Source organism: Pan troglodytes, chromosome 2 (genome assembly GCF_028858775.2).
Source record: "Pan troglodytes isolate AG18354 chromosome 2, NHGRI_mPanTro3-v2.0_pri, whole genome shotgun sequence".
Taxonomy (NCBI): Eukaryota; Metazoa; Chordata; class Mammalia; order Primates; family Hominidae; genus Pan; species Pan troglodytes.
Window position 1 is genome coordinate 186,667,546 of NC_086015.1, and position 13,868 is coordinate 186,681,413.

Genomic DNA, 13,868 nt, shown 5'->3' on the forward strand with positions numbered 1-13,868 from the left:
TCCCTTCCTATGTTTAAGTTATAAGTAAAGTTTTAACTGTTCCAGTCTGGTCTTTGATGTTCCTTAGGAAATTAAATGAAGAGTTGTGTACGGGACTCTTTCCTTACAGGGAAGAGTTGGGGCTATGAGGTCCAAATTTCCGTGCCCACTGGGAGCTTCTCCTTCCACTGCCAAACGCGGAGGAACCAGGATTCCTGTTACGAAGGGAGATTTCCAGTTGTCTTACACATCAAAGGCCACCCCCTTTTCCCTCTACCCAGCTTTAACTTTCCCAAAGAATTTATAAGCAGGAAGTCTCATATTCTCTATCCAGGCAGATGAGTAGAGATGGTTGGGCATGGGTTTCAAGGCAGCGTTTCATGTGGGAATCAATAACAAAGCAGACATCTGAATGTGCAAAGAGAAAAGGAAAATCCCCGGGTGCCAGTAAACAAACATGGAAGTGAAAAACAGAGTGACTGGTAAGCAGCCAGGCCAATGGTGGGGAGACTGGGGAGGGTGGGACCGGACCTGGATTCATCCCCAGCACCAAAGAGTTTTCAACTGTGGCCACATGCAGGAACGGAACATAAGGCATGGGCCTATGGAGGGCGGGAGAGAACTGTATGAAGGCTGCACGTCCAGTGAAAAGGAGCTGGTCCAGAAGGTGCCATACACCAGCAGGGAGCAGCAGGTGCAGGGGGAGGCGCTAAGAAAAGCTGGGCAGATGCCTGGCCCCGGCCAAACTGCCCAGACATGAGATTATCACTTAGACCCAGCGGGGAAATTGGAAGGCTCAGCAGCAAAGTTAAGGTCAAAACTCCGTTTGACTCAGAGCTGGTGCACTGGCACTCAGATCCAGGGCCCAAGATCACTCCAGAACATTCCCCACCAGTGAGGGAGCTGGGTCTGTGATTCCCAAGGGTTTCCACCAAGAAGTCCTAAGGCAGAACATCTACCTCTGGGGATGCCCAGAGGGAAAGGTCTGAAGCTATTCATGGAACCCCAGATTTCTTTAAAGCCTCTGATTTTCCTTTTCAAATACACAGGAGTCTTGCATTGTAACCAAAACAAACTAAATTGATAACAAGGTTTCCAGTGATTAAAGGGAAGTCTCATACCCCAAGTTACACGTGCCCCAATTTGAGAAGCACAGACCAGGGAGGGCTTCAGAGACAACACAGGAACAATGGTGGAGGCAGGCTAAGAGGTCAGACCTGTAATCAAAAACCTAGAAGGGGGTCTCCTGTAAGAAGAGCTGAGGCCAGGCAAGAGAAGAGTCACGCAGTTTGCATATGGGTTGGTAACAGCTTGCTCAGCGAGGCAATGCATCTTTAGGGAGGGAAAATCTGTCTACTCTTTGACATTCTATAAATCAAACCTGGTGAATTTTAACCTATGAACTTATCTAAAGTCCCATGAACCAAATGAAACGTTTTAAATTTCCACCTTCTAAATTAATTTCTATTCAGACACCACTCATTTATATAAACTAAAAACAGCAAAAAAAAAAAAACACTTCATGATTGTATATAACACATTTGCATCTGTTCTGTGCATATTTTATTGAATAAATAAAAATTTTATTGGTTTGGTTTTTAAAACCTATAAACAATATTCTTAGTTTGATCACTTAAAACATACAACTTTATGTAACCAAAATGCTTAAAGGATTTTGTTCACTGAGTGTTGGCTATTTATACCTATACCTATGAAAATCTGACCTGTCAAAACTGGTTTTGCAGTAGCCAGATTTGAGATATATGTGGATTTCTAAAAGGTTAACTCGTCAAATTATGAGATCTAATACAACACCCAGGTATTAAGGGAAAAAATGATTTTGCAACCCCAAGTTGGGACTTAACAGAAGAAATCCTTGTGGTGTTACCAACGTTAAAAATTCTATTGAGCACTTTCATTTTTCAGAATAAAACAGGATAAGCAAATAACTCACAACAGTACCTCATAGACTTCTATAAATAGCTAAGCTATACTTTACAGCTATAAGAACGTGATATTTGTATTTCCCTGAGAGCGTAGTTTGCTTTGAGTTCAAGGGCATGGTGTACGTGTATATGTGTGTTTCCCGAAGCCATTGAGACCAGAATAGATGAAAGCTAAGACGAGAACATGAATCTGTTGGTGTTCTGATGAGCTTAGCTCCCTGCCTGTTTCAGATCAACCTTGGCAACTGGAGTCCCTTAACCTCATCTACAGATTCCGCTCCACCAAAGACTCTGGGCCACCTTCCCTCTAGGACAGGAGACCCAGCTGAGCAGCTCAGAGGCCCCACAGTAAGTTGGCCCAAATGCTGGGCCTGCTCTAACTTGTGCCTCTGCTCTAAGAAGGGGATTCCTTCCTTAGTTCCTTGCCTGGAATACTCCCTTACCCTTATTCTCCCTTACCCTTCTTGGGACTAGAGCCAAGCTCACAAACTCCAGGGCCTCCGATATCATTTTCCAGACCTGCATCCTTGGAACCTGACCTCCTCCTACCCCATCTTCTTCTTCCCAGCCAGGGGTGCTCTGTCCACTCACAGGCCCTGCCTCAGTCTCCAGTCTGCTGTGCCAGAACATCCTGCCATGTCCTGCCTGAGTCCGAGGGTTCTTTGTCTCTGGGTTTATTCTCAGCTTGGCTTTCCCCCTGCTGATGGTGTGGGTTATAACAGTTACCTTCCTGCAAATGTGTTCGTCTCTATTTCTTGAAATGGATTTTAGATTTTAGAAGTTCTCATCCTTGGCTGGTGCCTAGAAGCTAAAACCCTGATGACTATTCTTAAGTTTCCCCCAAATGACTTGAACTTTCTTTCTCGAAGAGCTACAGACTGGCAGCTTCATATACAGAACCCTAGACCTTCTAACCAGGTGTATCTGTTCCCTACCCATGCCATTATTAGGAATCCCTATTTCTTGAGTGTCAGCTACATGACATTTTCCACAATTCACCTGCATATCTGGTGTTGTAAAAAATCATAAAGAGTGTTTCCGTGATTCATTTAGGTATTCTGAAGTAGTCCAGAAACTTGGGTCCTACATTTAGAATCAGGTTTATAGCACAGAAATCCCAAATCCTCACTTTCCCAGCATAGGGTTGACCTGCTGATGGGCTCGAAGTTTGCCTATGGGTCTTATCAAAGGACCGCCATCCCCTCCCTGACTAGGGGGCGCTGTCTTTTTGAGGGGAGGCTCCCTGTGTATGCCAGTACCATTGTCATTGGATTTCCTCTCTGGAAGTTCCTCCCTGCAATAGTCTTTGGAGTAAGACTGACTTTTCCTTCACAAATCAGTTCACAAATGGTTCTGGTGGCGATCTCAAAGAGACAAACATGTAAGCAATGGCCACTGGTTGACTTCACTGCACAGCTTACCACCTTGACCCCCTGAAAGGCAATCAAGACTTGGATCCAGCCTCATCACTTCATACGCATCTCATTTTTAGCTAACTTGAAGAAAATAAAAACAAGAATATTAACTGGTGGCCTATTTACCTGTATTGAGTGTCTAGCATGGAGATTTGCCATTCGTGGGTGTCCTCAAGGCTTGACAGACATGAAGAACTCCATGAATGTTTGCTGAATTGAACTAGATTACACTGTTACATTGCTTCAGTTGGGAGCTTCCTGATGGTTATTATAGTGCTCATGAGTCAGCGATAGTTTGTTCTAAAATTCCACAAATATGTTTCTATTGCCCTGTGTTACTTTCCACAGCAGAGAGCTGAACTGTCATGCTTCTAAGGCACAGAGCATTTCACACACCAACATACATTTATATTTATCTTCAATAATCTGGCATAAACAGAAATCTCACCTGTAATTTTTCAAGTTTTTAAAATCTGTTTCAAATATTAGCTTCTTCTAACCGTGACTGTTTAATGAAAATTCAATTCACTATCAACTCTAATAGCTAACTTCCCAAACTGCTGAAAAGAACAAGCCACACCGGATATGAAATAAAACTCTATAAAGAGAATTGAAATCATATGATGAAAATAAAGTCCATTGGGTAACGCAGTTACTATGTTGTTATCATTGTTGCTTTTTAAATTCAGCATATGAAACAGGATCTCTTAACCTGTTTCTCCAGCTTGGGGATTAGAATGAATTTCCAGTGAGCTCATTTGAAAGCTGTAGCTCTTACAGTGAAGGACAGATTCTGTTCTTTAAGTCACAGTTGAGCTACACTGATCAAAAAACCAAGTAGAAATGCTTTTTAAAAGTCTTGAAAACGAAGGCTTCAGGAGGATGGGGTATCAGGAGCGTGGACCTAAATCACTGTCTAAAAACTAGAAAGTGTACCATCAAGGAGAATCTGTCGCTCCTGTGTAGGCCAGCTGTGCTCAGGTGTTTACTTTTTTAATAAAACAGTAGTTTGAGTCTCTAGAGACATCTTGTCTATATTGCAGTACAACTGGTGAACACTAAGAGGCCAGGGCACCAGAATGTGCTAAAGGTACAATTCTGTCTGGCAATGACAGTTCCGGTCCAAAATGGGCCATCTTATGATCATTCAAAAAAAAAAAGACCGGGCCCAGTGGCTCACACTGTAATCCCAGCACTTCGGGAGGCCGAGGCGGGCAGATCACAAGGTCAGGCGTTCAAGACCAGCCTGGCCAAGATGGTGAAACCCCGTCTCTACTAAAACTACAAAAATTAGCCAGGCGCGGTGGCAGGTGCCTGTAATCCCAGCTACTCAGGAGGCTGAGGCAGGAAAATCACTTGAACCAGGGTGACAGAGGTTGCAGTGAGCCGAAATCATGCCACTGCGCTCCAGCCTGGGCGACTTCATCTCAAAAAAAAAAAAAAAAAGAGGGTTTCAATGGGAGGAGGACAGAACACAAGTATTTCATCTCTTTCAAAGCAAACAGGCCTTCCCAAGCCCATCCCCCAGACCTTTCAAGTGGAAGAACCTATGAGATGTTCTTGGCAAGGAGCCCAAATGACTCCTTGGTTTAAATTTTGGTAAAGGGCGGGGACGAGGGAGGATGCAGAATAAGAAAGAAAAGGAAAGAAAACAGGAAACACCTTTATTTCCCTGCTGTGCTGAGTGAATCCTTTAGCAGACTTGCCGAAACAAGAAATGAGCCAGGTTTCTTTGTTTTTGTTTTTGTTTTTGTTTTTGTTTTGGAGACAGAGCTTCACTTTTGTTTCCCGGGCTGCAGTGCAGTGTCGCGATCTCGGCTCACTGCAACCTCCACCTCCCAAGTTCAAGTGATCCTCCTGCCTCAGCCTCCTGAGTAGCTGGAATTACAAGCGCCTGCCACTGCACCCGGCTAATTTTTGTATTTTTAGTAGAGACGGGGCGGTCTCACCATGTTGGCCAGGCTGGTCTTGAACTCCTGACCTCAGGTCATCCGCCCGCCTCAGCCTCCCATAGGGCTGGGATTACAGGTGTGAGCCGCCACGCCCAGCACGAGCCAGGTTTTGTTGTTTTTTGTTTGTTTTTCCTGCTCTGAGATAGGCAGCATGGTGGAAAGAGCATTGACTTCGGAGATGAAAGACCTGGATTTTAGACTCCTGGGGTAGCTACTTGCTAGCTGAGTGCTCAGGGGCACGCCACTTAGCCTCTGTGAAACTTGGTTCCCTCACCTGTAAACTAGAAGTGATAAGAGCCAGTCACCAGGTTAAATGAACCGATAAAAGGAAGTGCCTGGCACAGAAGCCGGCATAGGGTGGGAGGGTCCTGAATGCTAAATATTACTCTTCCTCGCCTCCCTTCCTGAGGTAGGTCATGCAAACATTCCTGGCCGGTCTCAAGTGACCCCAAACTGTGACTTCCAAGGTTCCCCCAAAGTGAGTCAAGGGGATCCCCTGATGTATGGCCTCAAACTCGAGCCTGCTGCCTGAAGTGGGACTGGAGGAGGGTGAGAGGTGAGGCGGGCACGCTGAGGGTCGGGGGGGGCTCTCCAGCTCCCCATCCTGCCGTCAGACAGACACTGCTCCGGGCACGATCCTGCGGATGTGGGTGTACGACTTCCTGATGGTGACGCTGCCGTGGTGCGACACGCCCCGGGGCAGGACGCACTCCTCTGTCAGTTTCTGGGCCTCGGGGTCCCAGCACAGCACCGTGGCGATAACCTCGTTCTTCTCGTCCCGCCCGCCGGTGATGTAGAGCCGGTTGTTGCAGGGCGCGATACCGCAGCTGGCCCGCTCGTGGCTGAGCTGGGTCACCAGGCACCAGCTGTCTTCCAGCGGGCTGTAGGCGTACAGCGCTCTCATGGCCCCACCTGAGGAGAGGGAGGAAACACGGTGGGCATCGCTCCATTTTTCTGGTTTCTTCCCTCTTAACCACTAAAATTCAACTTCTGATTAGGCCAAGTCTACCCTCTTGCCAACAGAAACAGTCGATTGATGGCTCTCCTGAAAGCCAGAGTGGGTCCTAAGGGCAGTGAGTTGCCAGTGCTGGAGACACCGCGACACACCGTTTACGTGCTGCAGCCAGGCGCTCATCAGGTTCTAAGCCATTCAGACCAATAAGAAGCCATTACTCACCAACGACATAGATGCGGTCCCGGAAACTCACTGCATTGATGCATTTAGCCTCCACGGGCATGGCCGCCTTCAAACTCCACTTGTTGGTGGAAGGGTCATAACACTGAGTCTTGTCTGTGGCCAGTTTCCCATTGGGCCCTCCCCCGATCACATAGAGCTTCTTCTTATGGCTGGTGGCTGCAAAGGAACTGACATGGACAAGGAGGGGTGCGGCCTGTAGAGGCAGAGGGCACAAGAAGAAGCTGTCAGTCATGCTGCCCAGATTGCTGCAGTAGCTCCCACGATACAGGACAGAGCTCCGGGACACAGAACTGGTCATCTTTTGCCTAAAGTCACAAGGCTCATGGGCTTGACTCCTCTTAAGACACAGCAAGAATGAAAGCATGCATTTCCCACCCTCCCTCCAGGCTCCACGCAAGCTAGAGCAAGCTGTGTGTTGGGATGTGCCAGCCTCTCCCGGAATCCAGCTCTCAGGCAAGAATAAGTTTATACAGATGAAGTCAGCCAGTGTGGGAGGAAAATGATGTTTTATACATGCATATTCATATTCATTCATGTGCTCATCCACTCAAAAAATATTTATGGAATGCCTACTATGTACCAGCATTGATTTTCCTTGGTGCTTATATCTAGGAAGAAAAGCTGATACGGTGGCCACAGGTAAGCAGACTCTTCCATTATGGGGCAGCATTGAGGATTTTGAGATTAAGTCAGACGTGTGCTTCTATCCTGTGAACCCCAGGACAGTAAAGGAGACTTCCAAGAGCCTCTTGCCCATTTATTTACAGGATCCTTTTAGATCGTGGAGCAGCTTTGTGATAGGGCTTGTTTTGAGAAGATCCTGGGCATGTCCCCCATACATGTTAAGGGCTCTCAATATAGCACTTTTCAGGCTGACAGTCTTGGCTAGATGTGGTGACCTGGCTACTTTGCTTGTGCCTACAATGACTGTGTTGTACATTCCATTAAGCTGGAACATGCTTGGACATCTGATCTGATAAGGAGAAAGAAAATTTGAAACTGGGAATAACCTGGAAATGAGATGAGGTGGCTTTTCTTTTCCTGGGTCTGATATATACCTGAGGTTGCATTACTAAAGTCTGACATGCAGGCCTGTAAGTGGCTCATCATCCATGGGAAAATAAAGAAGGGATGATTTCTAACATGACCAAATCACTCTGGGTTCATAAACGGTGTAGTAAAGTGATCCGCATGTGTCCAGTGTGGAGAAGAATAGGAGAGAAGGCATCTGAGGAGACAAGACTCTACACCAAGACATGCAGACCAAGAGATCTCCCATCTAAGGACAGGGTGAGCCTCTGTGCACATCTGGGGTTCTGTCCAAATTAGGACAGGTGCCCACACAGACCTTCACCACTTGGAAGGACATTGTTTCTGTGACTTGATGAGCAATACTGAAGCAATAGCTCCTAGGAGGAGGGAAGCTCAGAGCCATCCAAACTGTTCTCCTTGGAAGTAAAGTGATCAGAAAGCTGACCACCACGGCAGGCATGTTCCAAAGCTTTTTTAAAAAGCACTGAAGTAATAATACAGGCAGTTACTGGTAGAAATCGTGTCCTATACCTCTGACCAGCAGTTGTGAAAGGGGTCGTAGGTCTCCACGTTGTTGATTCTCTGTAAGCCGTCAAAGCCTCCGATCACATAGACCTTGCCACCCAACACCACCATCTTATGCCTCCAGCGGCCTATGTTTAAATACTCAATCTGAATCCACTTGTTGATCGAAGAATTATATTTCCAAACATCATGCTGTGTTTCTTTGCCACCTGCAAGAGATACAAAGCATTTAAGAAACCACCAGATGTGTCAGAAATACAGCTTCTCCCATAATATCCCACATGTCCAAAAGTGCCAGGTCCCCAGGCCAGCCCTACCCTGAGGGGAGACACAAGAAACCCAGCAGGTGTGTGATGTCTGGCAAGGGAGACGAGGCAAATGCAGGAGAACAGGGAGAGACAGAATGGATGATGTGCCACACTGTGTCATGTCCACCTCAGTGCTGCGAGAGTTCAGAGAAGAGGTGGCTAAGTGAGCAGTGCCCTGAGAAGGCTTCAGGGGGCAGGACCCAAGCCAGCCTGGGTGGGTAGGGGCCAGAGGGAGCCTGGACTCAGTGTTTGCCCTCACAGGGAGCAGGAAGCAAGGCTGGGCGGGGACAGTGGGGTTTGTGCAGAAGGCAAATTACATGGCAGCTTAAATTCTATGTTTACTTTTTATTTAAACCAAAAAGCAAAGATACAGACCTGGAAAAATCACTAAGAAATCCTACAACATTCTCCTGGTTTGTCGCTCTGATCTGTTTAAAACAATTAGTGGGATTTATCCTATTTCTAAATAATTTTTGTTATAAAGTATGAGATGCTCACAATAGATCATTTGAGAGTGATCTGGTAAACATTTTCTTGAAGGCAACTCTCTTAAAAAACAGAAAATACAAAATTCAGCAGCTGGGGAAAGAGACAAAGACAAAGGAGAACTGACTTTTTGGGTGATTTTAATCAAATATTTAACAGCTTTGTGTTTCCATTTTCCCATCAGCATAGACTACCACCAACTACTTAAAGCAAAGATTTACTTTTCAGACTTACATGTGTGCAATAGTGGAGAAATGAACATTACTGACCACATTCTGTGTCAGGGGTGTTTCTCTAGCATGGAACCCAGAAGTGGGTTTTCTAAGTCAAAGCCATGTGCACCCTGAATTTTTATAGGTGCAGCCAAGGCATCCTCCGCAGCTGTGGTGGTTGACTTTTCCTCATACCCACTTTTTGTTGGTGGTGGTGGTTTTGTTTTCTTTCTTTTATTTATTTATTTTTTTGAAGTCTGACGGAAAAAAACTATCTCAGTTTGGTTTTCGCTTACTATGAGGGAAGCTGAGCTTCCTCTTCCTTGAATCTTTGTTCATATAGTTTGGCTATTTTCCTTTGGGTGGGGTACCTTTCAGAGGTCTCCATTAATTCAAAACATTGATCCCATTTAGGTAGCATCAAAAAGTATAAAATAAATGTAAATTTTCAAAGAAATGTATGCAACCTTTATTAAAACCTATGATTTTATTTTAGGACAAAAAAAAAAAACCCTGAGAAAGCATATTGTGTGCATAAATCAGAAGACACCTTATTGTGAAGATGTCAACCCTCCCTAGGTTAATCTATATACTCAGTGCCTTCAAGACTTTTGAGGGGAACTTGATGAGATAATTCTAAATTTCACTGGGAAGAGTAAGTTTGGAAAAATTTCTAAGAAACTTTTGAAAAAGAAAAGGGAAGAAGGAGGCTTTCCTTATCAAATATTAAAATATACTATAAAGCTATCCTAATACAAACAGTGCAGTACTAGACAAACCGATCAGTTAAAAACAAGAGCACAGAAACGGACTAAAATATATACAGATCATTAAATAAATGTTATTAGAACAATTGGTTATTCATTTGGATAAAAATTAAGTTAGATACTTATTTTACATTACATTTAAAATAAAATTCAAATGTTACTGCTACAGAAGTAACTGGAGAATGTATAGGATATTATGTTAATGACCTTGGGGTTAGGAGGGGTTTTCTAAGCATGACATGAATGTAGAATTGTATAGGAAAGAAAACAAGTATATAAAGGTAAAAAACAACCACAGTCTAGGAGAAAATATTTGCAACACAAATAGCAAAGGATATATAAGAAGAGTTCCAAAAAATTAGTAAGAACAAGACAAAAACTGATAGGAACTGTCAAAGAGTATGAACAGATAATTTTTAAAAATAAATACAATTATCTGGTAAATATATATTTACCATTCTAGTCTATTAAAAATTTAAATGACTAATAATAAAAATCATTAGCAAGGATATAGAAAATGGGCACTGTCATTCATCACTGATTGAACTGTAAATTGGTACAACTTTTCTGTAGGAAAATTTCACAATATATACAAAATTCTTAATTCACATATGACCACTTCCAGGAAACTTTCCAAGTAGCAGCACAAGTGTGAAAAAATATGTGTCTAAGAATGCCTACTGCAATATTTTTTAAGGAGATCAAAAAAAGAAAGCTAAAAAAATTATGGTTTATCCATTTGGTAGACTGCCATATAGCTGGTAAAAAGAATAACAGTAGTGATAATACTGGCCAACGTAATTAAGCTCCCACCATGTGCTTTGCATGTAATAACTATGTCACTTGATATGTATATCCATTAAACCAACATGTCATCATGTCCAGATGATATTGTTAATTGAAGTACAAGTTTCTGTTGATTTAGCTGTGTATAACAAGCATGCTTTCAGGTATTGCTTGTATCATTAAAAAGTGAACAACAAATTTATGACAAAAGAATAACATGTGGGCTGGGCACAGTGGCTCGCACCTGTAATATCAGCACTTTGGGAGGCTGAGGTGGGCGGATCACCTGAGATCAGGAGTTCAAGACTAGCCTGGCCAACATGGTGAAACCCTGTCTCTACTTAAAATATAAAAAAAAATTGGGCCGGGCGTGGTGGCTCACGCCTGTAATCCCAGCACTTTGGGAGACCGAAGCGGGCGGATCATTTGAGGTCAGGAGTTTGAGACCAGCCTGTCAATATGGTGAACCCCCCACCTACCAAAAATACAAAAATTAACCAGGCATGGTGGTGGGCACCTGTAATCCCAGCACTTTCAGAGGCCAAAGCAGGTGGATAACCTGAGGTCAGGAGTTTGAGACCAGCCTGGCCAACATGGTGAAACCCCCTCTCTATCAAAAATACAAAAATTGGCCAGGCATGATGGCATGTGCCTGTAGTCCCAGCTACTCAGGAGGCTGAGGCAGGAGAATTGCTTGAACCTGGGAGGCAGAGGTTGCAGGGAGCCAAGATCTCGCCATTGTACTCCAGCCTGGACAACAGAGTGAGACTCCATCTCAAGAAAAAGAAAAAAAGAATAACACGTGTAGTATATGTGACAAAGACTGACTATGATGACCACACCTGTTGATCCCTCCTGGGCACATAGCTAAACTACATTTCCCAGGTCCCTGCACCCAGAGGGGGTGAGGGGAGGGTAAGGGAGGTCATGTGGCTAGTTTTTGCCAATGGAATGTGAGCAAAATTGATGGCACTTCCAGGCTGAGGCTTTTATGAGCAGGTGTGACTTCTCAACTCCCTTAGCTTTTTTCTTGTCCCTAAATCAAGGCCATGTGTAGGAAGAGGCAGTGTCAGAAGATGGCAGGACCCTAGGCCCCTGAGTGCCTGAGTGGAGCAGACCGTCCTGCCCCTGACCCCTGCATACTATTGTGTTAATTCACTGAGACTTAGGATTTGTAACAGCAGCTAAAATTATTTACCCTGAGCAAATAGAAAACAATTTTTGTAAAAAATGAAAACCCATAGAATTGTGATGGCACAGAGAAACTGCCCTATTTTACTTTACTTGCTCAGTATTGTTTGGATCTTCTACAACAATTAAGGCCGGGCGCAGTGGCTCATGCTTGTAATCCCAGCACTTTGGGAGGCTGAGGCAGGTGGATCACAAGGTCAGGAGTTCAAGACCAGCCTGACCAACACTGTGAAACCCCATCTGCACTAAAAATACAAAAATTAGCCAGATGTGGTGCCACGTGCCTGTAATCCCAGCTACTTGGGAGGCTGAGGCAGGAGAATCATTTGAACCCAGGAGGCAGAGATTGCAGTGAGCCGAGATCACGCCACTGCACTCCAGCCTGGGCAACAGAGCTAGACTCTGTCTCAAAAAAATAAAAAATAAAATAAAATAAACGTCTACAAGATTAAAAGAAAGCTAGAACCTAATCAATGGTATAAATGCATCCAAAGAATGACCTGCCCTTGATTTTGGAGGAAACACGCTCTGGGGTCCAGCTTTCCCCACAAGTTCAGATTCAAGAAAAGCCTCTAAGAAAGGGGAAGGGAAGCTTGTCTCCTTCCTTAGGGTCCCAGGGAGAGCCAGGTGGCTTTTGATGTGATGGGGAAGAGTGTGGGCGTTAGGCTTAGAACTTGGGTTGAAGTCCTGCCTGACACCTACCAGTGTGCGACCTTAGGTATGTCTGAGAATCTCTCTGAGCCTCTGTTTTCTCCTACCTTAAAAACACCTACCTTGCAGAGTTGATGTGAGAGGCAAGCAATTAAATGTTATTAAAGTATAAATGTATCTACCACTCAGTAAAGATGGTTGAGACTGCGTCATTCAATAAATATTTACTGAACATTTACCCCGAGGTCAGGCACAGTGCTAGGTACAGGGGCTATAGTGTTGCCCCTCATGGAACTCCAGGTCTAATGGGAAAGGCAGACACAAAGTAACGATCAATACTGAAGCAAACACTTTCGTAATGAAAAAGTATTGGGTCCTACTGAACTATACCCAAGTACAACCTAATAGACATGGGAGGGGAAGGGCAGATGTGTTTACTCATTACTGAATTCCCACTGCGCAGCTCAGGGGCCTATGCCTATAGCAGACACTGAATAAACCCTTACCACTTTCCCTCTTCTTTTTCTGGGAAGGACTAGACTTGTCTGCCTCCTCCCCAGGTTTTCTATTAATAGTACAATGCTGGCTGGACGAGGTGGCTCATGCCTGTAATCCCAGCACTTTGGGAGGCCGAGGCCGGTGCATCACCTATGGTCAGGAGTTCAAGACCAGCCTGGCCAACATGGTGAAACCCCGTCTCTACTAAAAATACAAAAATTAGCCGGGCATGGTGGCAGGCACCTGATTGTAATCCCAGCTACTCGGGAGGGTGAGGCAGGAGGATCACTTGAACTCGGGAGGCGGAGGTTGCAGCTAGCCAAGATTGCGCCACTGCACTCCAGCCTGAGCAACAGAGCGAGACGCTGTCTCAAAAAAAAAAGAAAGGAAAAGAAAAAAATAGTACAATGTTGCTCAGTTTTTTGTTTATTAAGTAGCAATGTACTCTCCAAGATAAGACCACCTGAGCTCCTGGGTCCATATCCTGTCTCAGTCAGAGCCGGATCATTGCCAATTCACAGTAATTCTTCTAGGATGGTTGCCTGGCTGCCACTCAGGAATACATGTAGTGCTACTGGAGCTTGCTTTGCCTTTACATGACTCCTGCTTACCTGAGATGTAGACCTCATTTTTCAATGTCACGCATGCAAACTCCACCCACTTCTTATTCTCACTCTCCAGCTCATGCTCTGTTAGCGGGAGCTTGGCCACCTCCAGGCGGCTGCGCCTCAGGGGGTCCAGGCAGGTCACCTCTGCCACAAACCGTTCATCCTTCGTGCAGCCACCAATGATCATGAACACCTCAGACTGGAACTCATGCATCCTGGGCTTGGTGCGCTCTGAAATGATCTGGAAATCGATGGGGGTACATGAAGGCAGGACAACACAAAGTTTCAGAGCTCGGGCTATGGAGCCATTAGGA

At 44.8% G+C, this 13,868-nt stretch overlaps 1 protein-coding gene across 1 annotated transcript in view; it reads right to left on the reverse strand.

Annotated features, from left to right (window-relative positions):
* Positions 1–4,987: 4,987 nt before the first annotated feature.
* KLHL6 (kelch like family member 6) overlaps positions 4,988–13,868 on the reverse strand; it is a 63,852-nt gene continuing 54,971 nt past the window's right edge. The window contains exons 4-7 of the mRNA XM_001134897.7: positions 13,558–13,795; positions 8,054–8,256; positions 6,470–6,683; positions 4,988–6,204 (exon numbers count right to left, since the gene is read on the reverse strand). Coding sequence (XP_001134897.1) covers positions 5,903–6,204; positions 6,470–6,683; positions 8,054–8,256; positions 13,558–13,795 — 957 coding nt within the window. The 3' untranslated portion in view covers positions 4,988–5,902. The remainder of the gene's footprint in view (positions 6,205–6,469; positions 6,684–8,053; positions 8,257–13,557; positions 13,796–13,868) is intronic.